The following is a 14,761-nucleotide window of genomic DNA, read 5'->3' as shown; positions in this document are numbered from 1 at the left end:
TCTTTCTTTTAAATATTTGTTCATGAGATGAATGGATGGAACCCGTCCACCATGAACTGTATACAAACAGTTCATGGTGGACGGGTTCCATCCATTCATCTCATGAACAAATATTTTCAGGCAGCACAGCCAAGGACCTCTCTGTGTCATGGAGATGAAAAGTTGATGAAAACAATTCAAGTTCCTGCTGTTCTAGTTAGGGAAGTGTTAAAGCAATCTCAAACACCTTCAAGATGACTTCATGTAGATGTAATACAGTCAAGTGCTCGGAGCATGAGTGACCGCGGATCAAGGATGTGGTTCACCTGGGATGATATTGCTGCAAAATTACTTTGGGAGTTGAGGCCAGACTTATGGGAAGAAACCAGGCAGATGGAGGTCTGGGCTCAGGGACCTTGAGGTCGAGTGGTTAGAAGAAGAACATTTCAGGGCAGAGCATGAGAGACAGAGTGCATGAATAACATGGCCAAACCTAAACCCTTGTGTAACCATGAATAACTGGGTCTAGTGGGACCACAGAACGCAGAATAGTCTGATGGCAAATGGTTGCATGGCAAACGTGCTGATGGTAGCAGAAGTGGCAACAGAACATTAGAAGGTTGGGATCTTTCAAACTGGTGGTGCCGGCAGAGGCAAGTGAATGATTCAGAATATAGTTTAAAACAAGGAACAGAAGGAAATTCTGGTGGAAGATATATGCAGGGTCAAGAATGATTAATTTGAACAACTTCAGAATATGTCTCTTATGTTCAGATACTGGCAAACATGCTAGGGAATTGTTATTGTTATTCAGTTGCTAGGTTGAATCTGACTCTTGGCAACCCCAAGGACTGAAGCACACCAAGCTCCTCTGTCCACCCAGAGTTGGCTCAAATTCATGTCATTTGAGTTTGTAATGCCATCCAACCATCTCATCCTCTGTCACCCCTTTCTTTTTCCTGCCCTCAGTCTTTCCCAGCATCAGGGACTTTTCAAATGAGTCGGCTCTTCACATCAGGTGGCCAAAGTATTGGAGCTTCAGTTTCCACATCAGCCCTTCCAATGAATATTCAGGGTTGATTTCCTGTAGGATTAACTGGTTTGATCATCTTGCTGTCCAAGGGACTTTCAATAGGCTTCTCCAGCACCACAGTTTGAAAACATCAATTCTTCGGTGCTCAGCCTTCTTTATGGTCCGACACTCACATCTGTACATGACTAATGGAAAAACCTTAGCTTTGACTATATGGACCTTTGTCCATAAAATGATGTCTCTGCCTTTTAATATGCTGTCTAGGTTTGTCATAACTTTCCTTCTAAGAAGCAAACATGACAGCAGATATTATTATTCAGATAACATCACCATGATGTTAGAGCGGGTCTCTGAGTTTCCATCTACTCTGGATCTGTATATGTGTCTACTCTTTTTTTCCCCCATCTTTTCATCACTTAGTGTGCTGACTTGAGAACTCGTCTACGTGGGCAGTAAATTCTGACCTTTTTCATTTTTGTTTTGGTTGTGCCACACAGCACGCAGGATCTCAGAATCCTGAGCAGGGATAGAACACCTCCCCTCCCACCCCCATGCAGTGGTAGGTAGTGCGGAGTCTTAACCCCTGGACCACCAGGGCAGTCTGTATCCATCTACTGTCTCTCTGGTTTCTCTCTAATCCTTTCTACTGCAGAAAGGACTTCTGAAGACAGTATCCTCACAGCCTCTTCCCCCCAGAGCCCCTTCCTCCCTCCCTTTCTGGGTCTTGTTTATATCTTTCTACCCCGTCAGTGCTCTGTCGTGTGACACTGGCTCACGCAGTGTCGGGGAATATTTCGTCCATGGTGACCCAGCTCCAATAGCAGAACGCTGATGTCAGAGGCACCGTGGTCATCTTCACTTGCGTGTTTTTTCTAACACACGAGGATTCCTCACATAGTAAGTACATCCATGAAGAGTCAGAAGTGAGCCCCACTGTGTAAGTGGATATGGACTCTTTCTTCGCTGTTGCTTTAGGCAGGCCTGATGGCCTTCGGCAGCACTGGGTACACCTGATGACTGGCCTCTCCTGGAAGATCAGCTGAGTAAGGCACATGACATTTACTTTTGTAGTGACCACCTTTAAAATTTTTTTAATTGGAGGATAATTGCTTTACAATAGAGGGCTGGTTTCTGCTATAAAACAACACGAATCAGCCATAATTGTGTATCTGTGTATATATATATATATATATATATATACACACACATATATATATATATCCCCTCTCCAATATCTCAATTGGATATATATATATATATATATCCCCTTTCTCTTAAGCCTCTGCATATATGTGTATGTATGTATGTATATGTGCGTGTGTGTGTGTGTGTGTGTATATCTCCCCTCTCCAGTATCTCAATTGGATATATATATCCCCTCTCTCTTGAGCCTCCCTTCCCACCCCATCCTACCCCTCTAGGTCATCACAGAGCCCTGAGCTGAGCTCCCTGTGGTATACAGCTGCTTCCCCCTAGCTGTCTATTTCACACATGGTAACATATATATGGGCTTCCCTGGTGGCTCAGATGGTAAAGAATCCACTTGCCAATGCAGGAGACCCCAGTTCAATCCCTGGGTCGGGAAGATCCTCCTGAAAAGGGAATGGCTACCCGCTCCAGTATTCTTGCCTGGAGAATCCCGTGGGCCGAGGAGCCTGGTGGGCTACAGTCCATGGGGCTGCAAAGAGTCGGACACAACTGAATGACTAACACTGTCAGTGGTACTCTCAATTCTTCCGACTGTCTCTTTTGTAGCTATTATTTTAGTGCATGGCTATCTTTGGATGGAATCTGTGTTAACCTCATCTTCAACAGTAGAACAAAGAGTGATTCACCATCTCTGTTTCATAGATGGACTATCCAAAGCTTAAAAAGTAGACTGTATTATCAAAGGTCACACAAAGTGATATTGACAGATTTAGAATTCAGATCTATTGGATTCCCAAACTCAGAAATTTTTTTCCTCCACATTGAGGAATCTCTTCAGGTGTTTGAGCTTGTTACTGTTGGTACCAGGGAAAGACCTTTTAATTTGATACTTTATAACAACAGGGAAAAAAAAATAGCTGAGTAGATTGAGCAAGCAAATTGATAAAGGGTGTGTGTGTGTTAGTCATTCAGTTATGTCCAACTCTTTGTGACCCCATAGACTGTAGCCTACCAGACTCCTCTGTCCATGGGATTCTCCAGGCAAGAATACTGGAGTGTCAAAGGGCCAGAGAGATTGAGTTCAGGTCCTGGCGACGAGATCACCAATCCAAGCCACTGGACCAGTGGTCAGTGACCAGGCCCTCACCCTTTGGCTTTGCAGAAGAAGTATTCCCACAAAGATGAAAAGTAGTGAAACAAGTAAAGTATTTATTAGGAGGAAACAGAGTACAGTGTATGTGGATAAACAGAAGGGCTGACCCAGAAAAAGAGAGTCCCTGGGTCGCACCCTCGTGCAGTTTGTATTACTCCTATGGGGCATTTCTTCCGGGTTTCCTCTGCTCGGTCATTTTGGTTTGCCTGGTTCACGGTCCATATTTGGTGCATCTTGGAGCCCTCCCGCGTGTGCACACACGTCTCTCAGCCAAGAGGGATTCTACCAAGGAGGCTTATGGGTAGTTAGCATCACTTAGCACCATTCCCCTTTGACCCCCCAGGGGCCTCTCTGCACACGTGTAGTCAGGGAGGTGTTCTGACTCTGAGAAATAAGTGGTCTGGGCAGGGCCCAGCTGCCTCTCCTAATTGCGTTGCTCTTCTTATTTGGGGGTTTCAGTCCGCAGGAAATGAATCTCCTATCACTTTATCCCGGGGCTCCCCATCTACCTCCCGCCTCAGTTTTACATTTCTGGATAGATATAGTCCACTAGCTCCTGTGCTGAGCATAGCAAGGCTGGTGCTAAGCTGTGAGTTTTCTTCGCTGGCATTAACACACCAACCAGCTCATGCCAACAAATGAACATTGGAGACCTGTGCCAGCACTCACCTGAAACCCATTTCTTCTGGGTTTAGGCAAGTTCTAAGAGCTTCGGTATGTCTGGTTTCTCCCTCTCAGCACACATCCTGAGTGTGTCCACAGGGATTCTGTCAGCAGAGAGAGGTGACAGCTGAGAGCCTGATAGTAAAGAGGTAACAGTGTGTGTTTGTGCGTGCTAAGTCGCTTCAGTCTTGTCTGACTCTTTGTGATCCTATGGTTGTAGCCCACCAGGCTCCTCTGTCCAAGGGATTCTCCAGGCAAGAATAATGGAGTGTCTCGCTGTGCCCTTCTCCAGGGCATCTTCCTGATCCAGGGATGGAGCCCTCATCTCCTTTATGTCTTCTGCCTTGGAGGGGGATTCTTTGCCACTAGTGCTACCTGGGAAACCCAGAGAGAACAGAGGAACTATTAAAGACAGAACCGGGGACTTGAACTCCTGGACCAATCAGTGCATGTTGACAAGCCAAGATAGCTTCTGATATGTCCCTTTAATAACCGAGCAGCGTGGCTCAATAATCTACAACTGCAATCATGACCCTAAATCCCAAAATCATTCACTATTGTTCAGTTGACTGCTTTGTAGTATGTTTAACATGACAAACAAGATGTGTGGACTATATTTTAGCAGTTTTTATATGTAAAGTGCTAATGATTTTCCAAGGAAAATAAAATTACTTACAAAAGTTTGGCTTTGCACAGTTGTATGTTACCAGAAAATTCTGAGTAGTAAAGGGGTGTATGTGTGTGTGTGTGTGCGTGTGAGAGAGAGAGAGAGAGAGAGAGAGAGTGTGTAGTTTATTGCTATTAATATTTTGTGTTTTAATAATTGCCCATTTCAACAGAAGCACATTCTTCCATCTCATTTAAGGCTGTGAACAAACCATTTATTCCATATGATACAAAATCCTCTGCTGATGTAAGGCAGAAAGTGGGGTGCATTGAAAAGCAAGGGGGTGGTTGAGAAGATCCCTTGTCACCATGAAACCAAGACACCTGGTGTCCTAGTGACTTAGCTATGCCTCATTGTCCCAAGAGTTCCCCGCATCTTGGGAGTTTAGGCTGAACCCCGGGACTCTGGGTCTTTGTGGTCCTCTCCTAATCAGATTCTTCTATTCTTCATTCTTATTTTAGGTTTTAAAATATTGATCAGTTTGGTGATGGGTTTCAATGAGAAATAAAGGGTTTGACAGAGATGGTTCAAATTAGCATGGGAATTCAGCCAGCTCCTTCTTCCTTCCCTGTGAATAGCTCAGAAAATGTTACACACCACAAGGTTCCCAGTTCTCTGAAACACCATGTCTTTAGAGAGTCTGTTTAGCATGCTAAGTGGGTAAAAAGGAGTCAGCTATTCCAGGAGCAAAGTGAGTGATTAAATTAAATGTACCTGGAGAGTAGAGCCCTCTTAGGAATCAGTGGAGTAATGAGCACAGGCTGCTGCTTCTGCAACCCTGAGCATCTCCTGACACCCAGAGGAGCCGTGCACGCGAGGCTCCCCTTACATGTCACCACTGCTGATGGCCTGTCAGTTCTAGTGGAAAGACTCCGTCTTAGAGGGGTGACAGGAGCTAATATAGTAGCTTTTTGTCCCTTGTGTCTGTCTTTCACTCTGTACTTTAAAGTAACTGGTTATTAAAGTATTATGTAAGTATGCAAAATATATTGACAGGAAGAAAGTGTTTCAATTATACACAATATATACTGGTACGACCTGTTTGGCATGTGATGACAAATGACAAGTGGTAATTTTAGTTGCTGTTTTTAGGGGGAGGATAAAGCAAAAGTGTCTAGAATATACATCATTCCCTTTTTTAGCTATTCTAATGTTTAGCATGTTTATAGCATATTTTAAAATAAGTAACTAATTGTTAAAAAAATAAATTTATTACTTAAAGGTATTTTATCTTTACTAGTTACTTGGTGTTCTTCCAGAAAGCTTACGCTGAATCAGTATTTGTTTTATGATTTTTTTAATTCATGTCCATTGAATTGCTTTCATATTGCATAAGAAGCAATAAGCTGTTTTTACTTTATCTGACAGTTGATCTATGAATAATTTACAGCTCTTATAAGAAATAACCAAGAGATGGCTGTGAGAATTGTGTTCACAGCTTAAATATTTGAGACCTAAAATTAATGAAGTCAGGACTCCTGGCAAATTCTGATTAAAATAAACCAAAGGCAGTTTCAAATGAACCTAAGGAAAACAGTTGAAAAAAATGTGAATTTTTGTCATTTTGGTCTTTTCCCAAAGAAACAAAATCACATTACCTTTCAGGTAGAATTGCATCAGATGCAGAACTTTTCCATAGGAAAGACTAACATAAGGAAAGGTACAGAAGGAGTCGAGTCTCCCCCCATATAAGTGCTGGAGCTCACCTAGGAATGTACTCCTTTGCTTTTATTTGGTGTATCACAAAAATTATCATTGAACAGTGAAAACTTATCTTTAGATATTTATATATCTTTAGATATTTTAGCATTAATTAGATATTAATTAGATAGAGACATTAAATATCTTTAGATATTTTTGAAGGAAAGAATCATCTTTATTCTCCTTTAAGCTACAATGATGCTTGATCTCTTAATGCTGGCCATTTCTGTTCAAATTGAGTTATAGAAGCAAAACCCACAGGTCACAGAGAGCACGTTGTGTCCAGTGTTGATATGAAGGAGGAAGAGTTGGGTATCACTTTTTTCTCCCTGAGGTGAAAATGCTATCATCAGTAATTTCAGTAGTAATCAGAAAATAGCAGAGCTCTCTAAAACACTGAATATAGGAAGAATTGATCTTTATCCTAGAATATAAATGTAAGTGTTGGTTATTATTGAGGAAATAAGAAGTCTTTCCTGGGAAGGTTGTGGAATATATCATTGTTCTCTAGTCTAACATGTTTATGTTTTTATTGAAACACTTGAAATACTTACATGATGTAGAAATTTATGAAAATTCATACTCCTTTGTCATATTCTGAGAGAAAAGTGATGATCAAAGAAAATCTGCTAAATTAGCAGCATACCAATGATATGCCAACTTTCTTTCTCCTAAATAAATACATGACCTAAAAAATTAATTCATGAGACTAAGCTTTACAAGTAGTAAACTCACTGCTTTTGAGCAACTGAACTGAACTGATAATCACTGCTGCTGCTGCTGCTGCTAAGTCGCTTCAGTCGTGTCCGACTCTGTGCGACCCCATAGACGGCAGCCCACCAGGCTCCCCCGTCCCTGGGATTCTCCAGGCAAGAACACTGGAGTGGGTTGCCATTTCCTTCTCCAGTGCATGAAAGTGAAAGTGAAGTCGCTCAGTCCTGTCCGACTCTTCAAGACCCCATGGACTGCAGCCTACCAGGCTCCTCCCTCCATGGGATTTTCCAGGCAAGAGTACTGGAGTGGGGTGCCATCGCCTTCTCCAAGTATACTCACTAAAACCCCTTAATTTAGGGTAAAGAGTTAATATAGCTTGAACCCTTAAAGTAGCACACACACGAATGCAAACAAACACACACATCTATTATTTGCCTTCCCATGAATTTCCTTAAGATGAAGAAAATCTATTCAGTGACTTTGTATGACTGGGTTGCTTCTGTTCTATTTTAATGGGGTAATCATTTTCTTCTATTTTAGGATCTAGATTTCTCATCACATCCACGGGCGCCTTGTATATTAAAGATGTACAGAATGAAGATGGATTGTATAACTACCGCTGTGTCACGCGGCACAGATACACCGGGGAGACCAGGCAAAGTAACAGCGCTAGACTTTTTGTATCAGGTAAAAACTCATCAGCACTGAGATTTCTGTTTCTGTTTTCTTTTGTTAGTGCTCTGGGATGACTCTACTGAAATCATGGAACTCACAAGTAAAATGAAGTCTGTGTATCTGTCCCAAAATATTCTAGCAACTTCAGGGTGTTTTAAATAAAAAAAAAAAAGGAAAAGAAAAACTTTACCCAATACAGTACAATGCAAATATGGATATTTCAAGTGAAATAATAATTTCACCTACTGTAAAATTCCAAATTTCTTTGACCCTATATTATTCCTACTTTTTTGACAATATCTCCTCTTGCTATTGTTGTACGTTAGGTCACCACAGGGCTTTCTACCCTGCAGAGCTCTTAGGGAGCAGGATGTGGTCCTTGGAACACACCTCTTGTTCCCCATCTAGCAGTAGTGGAGAAATTATCCACATTGACATAGAAGGGTGGGTTTGGTGGGGGTTGGAGGGAGATTCAAGAGGGAGGGAACATATGTATACTTATGGCAAATTCATGGTGTTGTATGGTGGAAGCCAACACAAAAATGTAAATCAACTATTCTCCAATAAAAAATTAAAAAATGTAATATTCTATGCCCATTGGTTTAATACAGCTCCTTTTTTAAGACTATCTTACACATTTTTAAATATAGCATATACATTATAAAGTGAATATAATGATATTAATCATTAGATAATAGTGATAATAATCATTATTAGTGAGTATAATAATAATGAGATTTTGAAATGTATATTGATTTGCAAATAAGCACTCAATTTAATGACTAAGGACTGTCTACGTTATATATCTTTTTTACCAATCAGTCAAAATAAAACAAAATCATGGAAATGAAAAAAAAATTAAGGTTAAAGAAATAGGCACGGCCTTCCAGGATTATTCTCAAGTGAAGGAAACCCAAAAGCAGTTTACTCCACTTTCATAAATATCTCAGTTTTGTGCCTCTTTTAATGGGAATTATACTTTGAGAAGATATTGACCTTTTGCAGAATCTTTACGGTTGGCTTGCTATTGACCCATCAGTCAGACAAATCAGCAATACATTTACACATGATTGCATTAGCACTCCATGCAGAAGTTTAGAAGTATAAAATGACCATCTCAGTATTAGAAATCAAATGTAAAATATATGACTTTTGCTCTTATAGGTTTAGAATGTAAAATTGATCCATGCAGTGAACAGCAATTTTATTTGTCATGATGTTTTGTGTGGGAGACATGATAACAAATTTTTAAGTGCTGGAGTAATTAGAACAATGTCACCTAACACCCACATACTGCCCTTGATAATGCTTTATCTGAATTCCTCTTCTGCATTTATATCCTTAAAATAGCCAACGCTCACCTGTCTTTTAAGGTTTAGGACAAACATAAGTCATAATTAATTGATTTTTCCCCCTCTGAACTTGAAAATAGTTTATCTTTACCTCTTCTTTTTCATATCAGTTGTTACTTTATCTTTTGTGCTATTAGTTATGACTTGTTGCCTCTGTTAAGGGCAAGAATAATCAGCACAGTTAAAAAAATATGCTCGGTTATTTAAAAATGTAGACAAAATTAATTATAAAATGAGTAGCCTCTATTATCTGTTCCATGGTGTTTTTAATAATAGGCTTCCCTGATAGCTCAGTTGGTAAAGAATATGCCTTCAGTGCAGGAGACCCTGGTTCGATTCCTGGGTCGGGAAGATCTGCTGGAGAAGGGATAGGCCACCCACTCCAGTATTCTTGGGCTTCCCGTGTGGCTCAGCTGGTAAAGAGTCAGCCTGCAATGAGGGAGTCCTGGGTTCGATCCAAGGGTTGGGAAGATCCCCTGGAGAAGGGAAAGGCTATCCATTGCAGTATTTTGCCCTGGAGAATCCCATGGACTGTATAGTCCATGGGGTCGCAAAGAGTCGGACATGACTGAGCGACTTTCACTTTCACGGTGCCTTTAATAAGAGCACAATGAAATATTTGTTCAGAATATCCTAGGAAAGGTCTTTTATGATCGAAGAGGAACTTTTTCATGACAATACTGAAGTAAGAAAGGAAACAGTCTTGGAGGAATGGTGGCATGGATCTGGGTATAAGATGAAACTGAGCTTAGCAGAAAGAAGCAGATATGTATTTCTCCATTGAGATAATGTGAATCAAGTGGTGATAATCTCAGGAGGCCATTTTTCTCTAAAATGAATCCTGGGAGGAAAAAAAAAAAAACCTTAAAAAAAAGGTGAGAGAACAGAAAAAATAGCCTGTTTTATCTCTAGATCATTAAGTACTGATTTCTCAGAGTTGAAATGGCAAATTCGCTTTTCTTAATCACAAGCTTAATTATTACTTTTTAAAGAATGTTTCACTGATGTTTCAAAAATAGGCAGCAGGACTCATGAGCATTGATTGGGTCACCACAGAAGCGACGAGAGTCCATGAGATTGCCTCATGAGCATTTGTGCAGATCAGTTGGGAGCATCAGAGCAGAAACTAGTGAAGGAAGATCATACACTTGAACACCAGCAGGAAAGAACAGAGGGAATAAGACTGAACATTTGGGGTTAAAGGTGGTAGTTGTAAGAAGGGAGAAGTCAGCAGAGTCACACACTCAAAAGGCTCTTAAGAGAGTCTACTGCATATGGCAAATAGCTTGTGACTTTTTGGTCAGAGAAATTTCAGTAAAGTAGTTGAGGGAGGAAATAGTTGATGCTCGAACTTGGGAACATAGTCACTGAGTGAAGATTATCTAGAGTTTAAGCTTTGAAGGATAACAGAAAATGGTTTTATTTTAAATTAGATCTAAATTTTTAATAAATGTATACATGGGGTTTGCTAGTGGGGCTATGCTAGTAACAAGGTTTTTAATGATTCCAAATTCTTCCTGGAGTGGAAACAGATTCAACAGGATAACAAAAGAAAAACAATGTTAAAGGATGACATTTTCAACAAAAGTAGGTGACAGGGATGCTCAGAAACTCTTAAACATGTGGGGCTGTAGATAAACTACTGGCAACGGCACGTCCAATGTAAGAGAGGCAGCAGTGTAGGAGAAGCAATGGATGGTGAAGGGGGAAGGCCTATTGAGATTACTATATAAACACAGAAATGCAAAATAGTCAACAAGTTGTTGTTTTTGTTCTGTTGCTAAGTCATGTCAGATTCTTTGCAACCCCATAGACTGCAGCATGCCAGTCTCCCCTGTCCTTTACTATCTCCCAGAGTGTGCTCAAACTTATGTCCATTGAGTAGGTGATGCCATCCAACCATCTCATCCTCTGTTGCCCCCTTCTCCTCCTGCCCTCAGTCTTTCCCAACATCAGGGTCTTTCCCAATGAGCTGGTTCTTCACATCAGGTGGCCAAAGTATTGGAGCTTCAGCTTCAACATGATTTCTTCCAATGAATATTCAAGGTTGATTTCCTTTAGGATTGACTGGTTCCATCCCCTTGCTGTCCAAGGAGCTGTCAAGAGTCTTCTCCAATACTACAATGCAAAAGCATCAATTCTTCACCACTTGGCCTTCTTTATGATCCAATTCTCACATCTGTACATGACTACTGGAAAAACCATAGTGTTGACCATAGGAATCTTTGTCAGCAAATGCTCATCTCCAAAAAGCAGAGGAGGGATATTTCTTGGTGGAAACCTGGGGAAATGGGTTTGAGGATATTCAGAACACTTTGATAGCCCTGTACAAGCTCTGAGTTGAAGATGAGTATAAAAGGCTGTGACATCACATAGTTAAGTGGTGGTCTAACTCCTTGTGTATCTCAGAAGTCTTCATCAAATACTACTTTCAGAAGAAGAGAGACTCACCCTGAGGGAAACTGCTGGATTTAGGAATCAAATTGAGCCAGAGTGAAAAACTAAATGGAGAGAGAGAAGGTGTTTCCATTGGAAAGGTCCAGAAGCAATGGGTAACCAATAGCAACTATCAACTCTACCACCTAGACAACAGTCTCTTTTAAACATTATACTATAATAACAGGGACCACGGTTTCTTGGAATAATGATCACGTATTAGTTTGGGGCAGGAAACATGTAAAATGAGCCTGAAATATAAATAGGGTCTTGCCAATATTATACATAAATAAATATATATATGTATGTATTAATATTAAGGCACACATAAGTGTTTATATGTGTGCATACATGTATACTTGCATAATGTGCTTGTACAAATATATAATTATTTGCATATATATTTACATGTACACATGTCCATATACATTAAATAATAACAGAAGCAATAATAATAATAATAATCTTATTGGTCTACTTAGTGGTAACTAGGGCAGGCACCAAGTCTTGACTTTGATAACTAGTCATTATAGAGAACAATGAAAATTCTCCCTGTCTTTCCTATAAGTACTATATATTTCACAATAACCAAACAACCCTAGTTCAGGAAGAAAAGTTCTTATTTACAGAATAATCATATCTGTTGAATGTGAAAATAGTAAGAAAATATTTAAATTGCAATTTTAAACTCTTAGTAAAATAATTCAGACAAACATCATCTGAATTTGCTTATCAATTTTAACCTCATTGAGTTTGGCATGCAACTCATAGAGCCTCAGTATGTAGACGCAAAGGGAATGAGGAAAGGTTGATCTTGATCTAACCAACCCATTAGAACTAAATTCCAGTCATAAGAAAAAATGGCATCAGTCATTATCAGAGAAACGCAAATCAAAACCACAATGAGGTACCATTACACGCCAGTCAGGATGGCTGCTGTCCAAAAGTCTACAAGCAGTAAATGCTGGAGAGGGTGTGGAGAAAAGGGAACCCTCTTACACTGTTGGTGGGAATGCAAACTAGTACAGCCACTATGGAAAACAGTGTGGAGATTCCTTAAAAAACTGGAAATAGAACTGCCATATGACCCAGCAATACCACTCTGGGCATACACACCGAGGAAACCAGATCTGAAAGAGACATGTGCACCCCAATGTTCATCGCAGCACTGCTTATAATTGCCAGGACATGGAAGCAACCTAGATGCCCATCAGCAGACGAATGGATAAGGAAGCTGTGGTACATATACACCATGGAATATTACTCAGCCATTAAAAAGAATTCATTTGAATCAGTTCTAATGAGATGGATGAAACTGGAGAGTGAAGTAAGCCAGAAAGATAGAGACCAATACAGTATACTAACGCATATATATGGAATTTAGAAAGATGATAACGATAACCCTATATGCAAAACAGAAAAAGAGACACAGATGTACAGAACAGACTTTTGGACTCTGTGGGAAGTGAGGGTGGGATGTTTTGAGAGAACAGCATCGAAACATGTATATTATCAAGGGTGAAACAGATCACCAGCCCAGGTTGGATGCATGAGACAAGTGCTCGGGCCTGGTGCACTGGGAAGACCCAGAGGGATGGGATGGAGAGGGAGGCAGGAGGGGGGATCGGGATGGGGAACACATGTAAATCCATGGCTGATTCTTGTCAATGTATGGCAAAAACCACTACAGTATTGTAAAGTAATTAGCCTCCAACTAATAAAAATAAATGGAAAAAATTAAAAAAAAAAAAAAAGACTACTAAGGGACTTCTCTAAGCAGAAAAGACCACATCTAGAAATACAAAAATTAGAAAAAGAAAACATGACTGGTAAAGGCAAACATATAGTAAAGGTAGTTGATCCACAAATTGTAAGGCTAGCAAAAGGTTGAAAGACAACAGCAGTAAGATCATCTATATCCACAATATGTTGAGGGCAACACAAAACAGAAAGATGTAAAATATAAACTCGAAATACTAAAATGGTGGCAAATAAAAATGGAGAGTTTTTAGAATGTGTTCAAACTTAAGGGATCATCAAATTAAAATCATCCTGCAGTCTGCCCTGGTGTCCAACCTGTATGTGATTTCCCAGATGCTGTCAGTTCGATTCAGCGGCAACTTTCTAGTAAATTTACTAGGACAGTGGGCCGATGTCAGTGGGGGAGGACCTGCTCGTTCTTACCCAGTGGGTGGCCTTTGTTACTACCTTTCTCCTCCTGAGTCCATGGGCGCCATATTTGAGGATCCTGTCCATGTGGTGGTTTATATCATCTTCATGTTGGGATCATGTGCATTCTTTTCTAAGACATGGATAGAGGTGTCTGGTTCCTCAGCCAAAGACGTAGCTAAACAGCTTAAAGAACAACAAATGGTAATGAGGGGCCACAGAGATACCTCCATGGTTCATGAGCTTAATAGGTACATCCCCACTGCAGCTGCGTTTGGGGGCTTATGCATCGGCGCCCTGTCGGTGTTGGCCGACTTCCTTGGGGCCATATGGGCTCTGGCACTGGAATTCTGCTTGCAGTCACTATTATTTATCAGTATTTTGAAATATTTGTTAAGGAACAGGCTGAAGTTGGCGGGATGGGTGCTTTGTTTTTCTAAGTGTTCCAGTTTCTTCTTGTGTGTGTGAAAGGAACAATATTTGGACACATTGTTTTTGTCAGATAATGCTGGCTCCCCTTTCCTTCTCTCACAGTTTGTTTCCAAGTGCTGACTGTCCCATTCCTGAAATGGCCGCGGCGCTAAGCCTGTGTGCAGCGTTAGTACCAGCTGCCTTAACACTGAAGTTTACATTATTCATTAAAACACATACATGCAGTGTTGCCTGTGATGCTGGAAACCAGTGTACCCGCCTTGCCATGTTCAGTCGTGATGGTGAGATGGTGACGTGGATCAGTTTTGCACACGACATTCAAAACACTCAGTTTCCCCCCACTTGTTTAAAAATAAATGTAGTTCAAATTGCCAAAAAATAAAATAAAATAAAATAATCAAATACATATATATGTATATATGTGTGTGTGTGTATATATATATATATATATATATATATATATACAGCTATATAAATCTACATACAGGCCAAAATACATTTATGTATAAGCCAAAAATCTATTCTGGGTACACAAGCAAAGAAAAATGAATCCAGACATAATGCTAAAGACAGTCATCAAATCACAAGGGAAGAGAGCAGAAAAAGCAAAAAGAAAACTATGAAAACAAGAAAACGAT

General features: G+C 40.2%; 1 protein-coding gene across 1 annotated transcript in view; it reads left to right on the top strand.

The window, feature by feature from the left end:
- Positions 1–14,761, top strand: part of DSCAM (DS cell adhesion molecule) — an 806,431-nt gene that overhangs the window by 482,637 nt on the left and 309,033 nt on the right. Inside the window, exon 4 of the mRNA XM_043474457.1 lies at positions 7,600–7,746. Coding sequence (XP_043330392.1) covers positions 7,600–7,746 — 147 coding nt within the window. The remainder of the gene's footprint in view (positions 1–7,599; positions 7,747–14,761) is intronic.

Source organism: Cervus canadensis, chromosome 7 (assembly GCF_019320065.1).
Source record: "Cervus canadensis isolate Bull #8, Minnesota chromosome 7, ASM1932006v1, whole genome shotgun sequence".
Lineage (NCBI taxonomy): Eukaryota > Metazoa > Chordata > Mammalia > Artiodactyla > Cervidae > Cervus > Cervus canadensis.
The sequence above is the reverse complement of the archived record's forward strand: the minus strand, read 5'-3'. Positions and strand labels throughout refer to the sequence as shown.